Source organism: Chaetura pelagica, unplaced genomic scaffold (genome assembly GCF_000747805.2).
Source record: "Chaetura pelagica isolate M959 unplaced genomic scaffold, ChaPel_1.0 scaffold185, whole genome shotgun sequence".
Taxonomy (NCBI): domain Eukaryota; kingdom Metazoa; phylum Chordata; class Aves; order Apodiformes; family Apodidae; genus Chaetura; species Chaetura pelagica.
The window spans coordinates 940351-948469 of NW_009953207.1; the positions used below are offsets into that span (position 1 = coordinate 940351).

At 47.9% G+C, this 8119-nt stretch overlaps 1 protein-coding gene across 1 annotated transcript in view; it reads left to right on the forward strand.

Moving 5' to 3' along the window:
- The first annotated feature begins 1571 nt into the window (after positions 1–1571).
- Positions 1572–8119, forward strand: part of TCERG1L (transcription elongation regulator 1-like) — a 106343-nt gene continuing 99795 nt past the window's right edge. The window contains exons 1-2 of the mRNA XM_009997552.1: positions 1572–1583; positions 2228–2341. Of these exons, the coding sequence (XP_009995854.1) occupies positions 1572–1583; positions 2228–2341 (126 nt within the window). The remainder of the gene's footprint in view (positions 1584–2227; positions 2342–8119) is intronic.

An 8119-nucleotide genomic window follows, 5' to 3' on the forward strand; every position in this document is an offset into this window, starting at 1 on the left:
GCCTGGGTCCTGCAAAATGAGCTGAGAAAGGCTGAGCCCTGGCTGAGCATCTGCTCCAGCCTCCTGGCCTCACAGCACCTAAAGTTGATCAGCCTTCTCTGCCTGTGAGTTACAGCCACGATAACGTGTCCCCAGAAAACTCCCAGTGCCTCTTTGCAGGCTGCTCAAGGCGATACCATTAAAATTCAAAGGAATGCAAATGAAAATTGCCTTTATAATATGATGTAAATGAAAATAAAGCTGCTGGTAAGTGACAGCCTCGACTTGTTCTTAATGGATTTTACGCTTACTGAGATGGATGATTTTGTAACAGAAGGGCTGCTCTAAACCCCCATGAAATCCACACTGCAGGTAGATCCAGAATGACTTCTCTTGCTGTTCTCCTGTTGCACCAGGTGTCGCAGCCACTCCCTGCAAAAGCTCTTGGCTCTCCATCCCTTCAGGTTCCAGAATGCTGGGGACTCAACCAGCTCCTTCCTGCCCAGCTGGGTGCAGTTTCCTGTGCCCAGCAAAGCTGGTTTGTGCCCTGGTAACCTGTGCAGAAGTTGTTGCCCCTTAGCCTCCTTACGTGGGGAAACAGGTCCGTGATGGTTGTGTGTGACCAGCCTGTGGTCCTTAGCCTTTCTTCTCAGGAACACTGTGTGCTTCTGATCTCTTGGCTCATTTTGAGTAGAGCAAGGAATCCAAGCCAGATTTGTCCTGACCCAAAGCACAGCCCTGCTGCCTAATGACAGATATAAGATCTACACAGATTTATTTACTTTCTGAGGTCACAACTGATGCCAAACGTGCATGTAAATATTAATTTATCAGCTGGGATATCCCCTTTGTGCAGCAATTTTTTGGCTTAGCCCAGTGCCTGCTGGGTCAGCAGCTGTGTTGCACCCACAGGCCACCTCCAGCTCCCTGTCACACCAAGGTTGGACTGGTTGTACCCCTGTGGAACTGAGAACTCCCCCAGAGAAAGTAAAGCCCTCAGAGAGAGCTTGGTAAAACTGAAATACTGTAGGGTTTGAGGATCTCGCCCATAAAATTTGTAGGGCTGGGAAATAGATTTAAAAGATGAATTGGTTAATATTAACACATGCCCCCACCCCATAAACAGGGATCATAGATAATGTACAAGCAGGAGACACTGTCTTCACCTCCAGCTAGGATTGCCAGGATTTATTTATTGCCAATATTACCAGCAATGTCCTGAGACTGTGTGCAAGGCTGCTGCTTGCAAACCACCTAAATGCTTTCAGATGAAATATAAGATGGATAAAAAGGATCTTTATTCTGTCAGTTTGATGAATAATTATGGTATGGTAGCTACTAAAAAGCTGGGCTGGTGACAGGTTTCCTCATCAGAGTTATGGTTGAAAGAGAAATGGTTTCTTTTTGCTGTATTAACAAAAGCTGTACTTAAAATCAGAAAATTGACTGGATAGCTCCAGTCCTTTATAGCTGGATTAATACATGTTTAATTCAAATATATGGCATTGATTTTGGTAGTGCTGGATATGATGGTGCTTGCAGCAAGACAGGCCTCTCTGAAATACTCTGACTCCAAATATTGTCCCGACTCTATGCCCTTTACAGTAAGTATATTTTTTGCAGTTAATGAAAATATATGAACTTCCTCAGTGCAAGGTTTGCTAATTAGAAATCAGCATCTGTGCTGGAACTGTTCCACCCCAAGAAAAGTTCCCTTTGGGACTAGTTTTTCAGTCATGGGCCCATGTTTTTATGTACCTGGAGTCTCTGTGTGATTGAGCTGCAGTAACGAGGTGGGGAAATGTTCAGGCTCCTGATTTGCAAGCCTGGAGATCACAGCTGCAAATGTTCTCCCAGCAACTCCAGCCTGCTTGCCCCACTCCTGGAAACAAGGGCTCTGCCTTCTTTGCACTCAGGGAATGCAAGAAAAATTGCTTTTTTCCTGGCTCTGTGAGTTACCCCTACAGTGCAGCAGGGTGTGTTGGCACCCAGAGGGGAAAAGGTCCAAATGGAACTTTTTTTCTCATGTCAGGAATAAAACAAAGTATGTCATGGAAATGTAAATGCTCCCAACCATTTTCTTTGGCTTATCAGGCTGGTGATACATGGAGGGTTTGGAAGTGCATTGCTCCCTGTGGGAATCTGGCCAGTATCCAGCATAAGAGTCCAACAGGACAGTGGTGGGATCTGGGACAGGACCCCAGGTTGGTGTCTCTATGAGAGAGCCTCAATGTGCTCTTCATTGCAGGGGGACCATCTGGACCTTCATGAAGGTCCTGGAGCAGCTGAGGTTTGGGACACAAAGGAACCTCACAGCAACACACCTGCAAAAGAGGCAGCAGAGGACCTGGGGCTGCACCAGGTACCTCAGTTCATTTTCCTGAACTAATAACACTTGGACACATTTGTTCTTTGCTGAGATCAGGTCTTTGTTCTCAGGGTACAAAATCTGCCATAATCAGATTAGAAAGAATATGGGTAAAACAGTGTTGCCAAAGCCTTCAGGATGAAGTGATTTTAATGTGCCTAATGCCACTGAAACACTCAAATACTGTGCTAAGTGCCTCCTGACTTTTTGAGGAACATTTAGTTTGGAATTCAGCCCAGAAAATGCATCTGCCCCTACAATTTACACCTCATTGGCTGAGGCTGAAGAGGGAGGAAATGAAGATGATTAACTAAGGAAAAGTAAATTAGTCTTGCTTTGTATGTAGCAACTGTGGATGATTTGCCTTATAAAGCAAAATTATTTGGGGGCTGGTTGGTTCCACCTTTGGTTCTGGTGTGTGATTGTGCCTGTGATGCTGTGCCAGGTACCAGCTCCTGTGCATCCATCAGGACTTTGCTAAAGAGAAGGAAAATTTGCAATGTCTCAGAAGCTTTCTGTCCCCATTGTTGATTTCTCTCCTTCCATGAGGTTTTGTTCTCACTTCTGCCTATGCCAAGGATGATGTTAATAGTGCTATTTTTGAGACACAGGATTCTAAAGCAGAGTTAATCACTCTTGAGAGCAGATAAAACTTCCCTGAGGATGTGGGGGAAAAAAAATATCTCCTAGTGATGTAAAGGCTGCAAGTGTGATTCTTGCCTGATGCTGGTGCAGATCAGGAGCAAATCAAGTCTGTTCCACTCTTGGGAGCTTCTTAGAAGATCAGGGAAAGTTAGATTAAAGTAGGAACAGCACCCCGGGTTCTTTATGATGTGTGGCAGCTGCAGAATGAAGGCCCTGGTTGTGTGGGGAATGGCAGGTTTGGATGATGTGTGAATGCAGCACTGGGGTTTTGCTGTTTCCTAAGAAATGATTGAAAATGTGGTTGCAGTTAATGGCAATGGTGGGTTATTCTCTGCTTTTTGCAGCCCGGGCATCTCCTTTGTGGAACAGCATTTGGTGTCATTATCATCAGGGAAAAAAAATGGAAAAAAACCCAACAAACCAGATGAAAAGCCTGATGACTGTCTCTTTTGGACTCTCTTTAGCAGCACCTCTGTTGGCTTCAGAGGTAGGAGAAAAAAAAAATCACTGAGATAATGAGACTGGCAACTTACACCTAAATATTGTGATTTTTGCTTGAAGTGGAGGGTCACTTGGGGAAGTGTTGGCAGCTTTTATGCCTGGGCTCCAAGTAGCCAAATGTCAGAAGAGATGGTCAAGCTCACCCTGAGGAGAGAGGGGGAAGAATGTGCAGTAGATGCCCTGAGATGAGGAGGAGGAGCAAAGGTCAAGCTGAGGCAGCTTCCTGAGATGAGTTTTGTTGTAGCTGGACTGAAACTTGTTAAAAAATCAGTCAATTAAGGTAATAGGCAGCACATTCTCATTCTAGGAAAGGAGGACATCAATGAGCAGCACAAGAAAGGGTAGCATTTTCTTCTGCAAAACCACAGGTGCTTAGATTAAGCAGATCAATAAGCCATCTGGATCGTGGCAAGAACAGTCATAAATTACTCAAAAATTCTGTTTCTGAGCAGAGTTTGGGCACAGGGGCAAAGGCAGCAGAGCTCAGTGCTGCTGAAGGAGCCCTGCAGCCTGCAGGTTTAATGGCTCTGCTGCCACTGGTGAGGGAGGGATGGGGGGACGTGGGCCAGCAGTGACAGAGCCTTCAGGTAATGAGGAAGGGATGAAGTAAGTGAGCTGTGTGCCCTGCATGTGCTGAGACCCCAGCACTGCCCCTGGGCCTGAGCAAACCCCAGTGCCCAGGACTCCTTCAGCACCATCATGGGAGAAAACCAGAAATGTTCAGATTTTCTAACTGTTGCTTGTGCAGCCATTGGAAATCTAGGAATTGGAGGTGTTTTTTTTTCCTTCTGGTTGGAAGTTTCTTGCTGTGACTCAGGGTGACAACATGTTCCCAGCCCTGGGAGTGCTGGGTTTGGGGCTGGGGGGGCAGAGCCCCCCATCAGCATGTGCACTCCTGCCCTGGGTAAGCCCTTCCCAAGGGGTCTGTCCAGGTGCCAGCTGTTCTAGTCACACTTTAAAGCAGTGAATGATCAGGGAAGGAGTTAAACCTGGCTCTGGGTCCAAATGCCAGGTTCTGTGGTTCCAGAAGCACATTCTGAAAGCTCAAAGTGTTTCCCGCTGTTGCTGTGTTACCCACCCTGAGGAAAGGATGGGGATGAGCACAGGGAGAAGTGGTGCTGCACAAAGTGGCACTGAAAGCCCCCGGGGTGAGCTGAGATTTATTTTCAGCTGTTTTTTTCTTCTTCTCTGCTTTCTGGTTCTTCTTGTCATGACCATGAGATCTGGTGCTGGGGACACAGCCAGAAGAGCCTGTTCAGATGGGTGTTCTCAGCAGCACAGGGATCTCAGCAGCACAGGGAGAGCCAGCAGCTCTGCAGGGGCAGGGGCTGGGTCTGCCCCAGGCTGGGCAGGGGCTGGCAGGGAGCAGCAGGTCTGCCCAGAGGGGCTCAGCCCAGCCCACTGCCCAGCAGCCTTGCTATGGGCAGAGGAGGGAAGGGGAACCCCACCTCTGGAAAGGGTTGTGGCTCAGGAAATGCTCCATGAGCCAGCAGGCTGCTCTGCTGCCAAGAAGGCCAATGGAACCCTGGGGTGCATGAAGAAAAGAGTGGCCAGTAGGTCAAGGGAGGTCATTCTCCCCCTCTGCTCTGCCCTGGTGAGGCCACTGCTGGAGACCTGCATCCAGTTCTGGGCTCCACAGCTCAGGAGAGACAGGGAACTGCTGGGGAGAGTCCAGAGGAGGGTGACAAAGATGACTGGGGGGTTGGAGCATCTCCCTGCTGAGGAAAGGCTGAAGGAGCTGGGACTGTGTAACCTGAAGATGAGAAGGCTCAGGGAAGACCTTACCAATGTATACAAGTATCTAAGGGTGGGTGCAAGGAAGATGGACACAGGCTCTTCCCAGTGTCAGAACAAGGGGCAATGGGCACAAGCTGGAACATGGGAAGTTCCATTTAAATACAAGGAAAAACTTCTTTACGGTGAGAGTGACAAGGCTGCCCAGGGGCTTGTGGAGTCTCCACCTCTGGAGATATTCCAGACCCCCTGGATGCAGCCCTGGGTAAAGTGCTCTGGGTCATCCTGCTTCAGTGGGAGGCTTGGACTAGATGATCTCTAGAGGTCCCTTCCAACTCCAGCAACTCTGTGATTCCTCGTGGGCTGGAAATGTCCCCCTGCCATGGCAGCCTTCTGCTGGGTGCCTGTTGCTCCTGAAGTACCAGACAACCTGCCTGACACACCTCAGCCTGCAGTTCCTGGAGATGACCATTCATCCTACTCTAAGGACCAACCTACTTGGAGAGATACAGATATTGTTTTTCCCCTCTGACTTCTGCTAAATTAAATTTGATGGCAATGCTGCATCAATAGGCTCACAAGCTTCTGCTGAAGACACTTTGCAGAGCTGAATGGCTCCTCTGGGGGATTGCTCTGCAGTTTGCAGCCTCCTCCATGAATCTCTCCCGTGACTTTACAGGCAGAAGCAGCAAAGGGGAGGGTGGGATTCACCTACCAGCGACTTTATCTGTTATTTCCAAAGGTCATATCAAGAAAAGATTGTACAGCTGTCTGTGCTCCCTGCTGCTCCATCTTCACATTACAGAGCATTTCTCAGGAGGGTATTTTAATACTACTTTTCCTTTGCTTACCAGAAGTGCTTATATTGTACAAAGGAGACACCTGGCTCCTGGCTGCCTGCTGGAGCTTGGCTGTGCCTCAGAAATGAAGTTTAATAACGTGTCTAATACAATGCAGGACAGGGCTGTTTGTTTGGTGGCTTATAAACTTCATAGATACAACAAGGCAGTGCTGGAGCAGATTTTCTTGTCTCTCTACAGGAACATCACAGGAGTAACAGGGCAACAGGCACAGAGTTAAAAGGGACTCACCACTTGTGCCAGTGTGGCTTGGGGGTAGATCTGTCTTCCCCTGCCAGGGATCTGAGTTTTGCTTAGGGAACAAAGAGAACTTCTAGACAAAAAATGGTAACAACTGTTGTGAGGAAGAAAATCATTAACAGATGGGGAGGGGGCAGGAAAGTGTATGCAAAGCAGGTCTGGATCTACCCAGTGTCTGTTCTCTGTAAAGCTGCATCACCAAGTAGCTTCTCCTGTCCATACTCCTAAATGTTAAGTGTCCTAAATGTCTATTTTTCTTCTCAATGTGTGAGAACAGTTGGAGGTAAATACCAGGACACCTGGCTGAGAGAAGAAAAGCCTTTGGTGTCTTCTGTGCCTTCTTGGTCCAGACCAAGACCACCCTTTACAGTCCCACTGTGCTGGCTGTGGCTTCCACCCCAAAAATTACTGCCTTCTGGTCAGAGTTCTGATAATGGGAGGCTTTGAGAATACAGTACCAGAAAGATCTTCCCACCTCCCACTGCTGACCACCACCCCAGTCCCCTTTGGGGACCCACTCACTATCTGTATGTACAATTTCTCACAGAGCCTGAGTCTTCAAAACGTGTGCAGCCAGCTGGGCTCTCATTACCAGATAATATATCATTATGGTGACACAGCTACTAACTAGCTAATAACAGTTCCAGATGGCAAGGATGCATTCTGGGAGCTCCTGACCATGAAGTGCAAGCTTTGAAAAATCTTAAATATTATCACTGAATGTTCCTCATTTAGTGCCTTTCAAAAGAAGCAGGTCTGAGAGGTGAACAACCACCTGTCCTGCAAAGCTGGAAGTTCTCAGACCTTGGGCTTTGCTGTTTCCCATCTGGAGGGGAAGGAAGTTTGCAATTAGAGATTCCCAACAAAGCAATAGCTCTCTCAGGATTTTCCCCTAAGTAGATTTTAAAATGTCTGGTGTTATGTTAAGACATTTGTGCAAAGCAATGAAGGAGGAGGTTTGTCAATGTCTTCAGCCTCTGGTGCCCTCTGTATGGACACTCAAACTTCACAGGCCCCAAAACCCCAGCAGGACTTGGCTGAAAACTTTGAGCTTTTCAGAGGAAAGAAAAACCAGTGAAGGCATGTTCTGCAAAATCTGTTAAAATACATATTCTTGATGTTCCCAGGCCTGATAAGGAGGAGCCTCTCTCCCTGCTCTGGGGTGGAGGAGTGTTGCTGGAAGCTGTGCTACTGGTGAGAGGGGGAGCAGGGAGTTGGATCAGACTGGGGAGAGAATTTTTCATCCACCTTTTTTCTTTCTTCAGATGAGCAAGTGGGAAAAAGAAACACGTTGTGGTTTCTCAGTCCATTATTCTCCCTTCATTGTCAAAGCAGATGCTTGCTCAGTTAAGAGAGACAGAAAGGTCTGTGCTTCTGCAAAGGGCATGTTTGCAGTTCAGCTGACACTTCAGGATGAGAAGGGAAATGATGTTCATTTTTTTTGCCTGCTGAATCCCTGTTTATCCTCATTGCTGTGTCTCAGCTCTGAACCATTGTAATACGGTGGGAGGATTTTTGCTTCTCTCATTGTTGGGTTGTAGCACAAGTAAATCCCAGCACAAGGCAGATGGTTCTGCTGCAGCCTCTTCCACCTCCGTGTGGCTCTGCTGATAAAACAGGCAGGGATGCTGTGGAGGGAGCATCGGGGCCGTGCCTGGGCTTTGGGCACCAATCCTCTCCCCAGAGTCCTTGCTGGTGGCTCTGCTGGTGTTCCCTTGGCCACATGCCTGCTCTTCTCCCACTGCTCCCTTTTCCAGCCCCAGGCCTCTTCCCTGGTGCCTTTCAGAGCTGT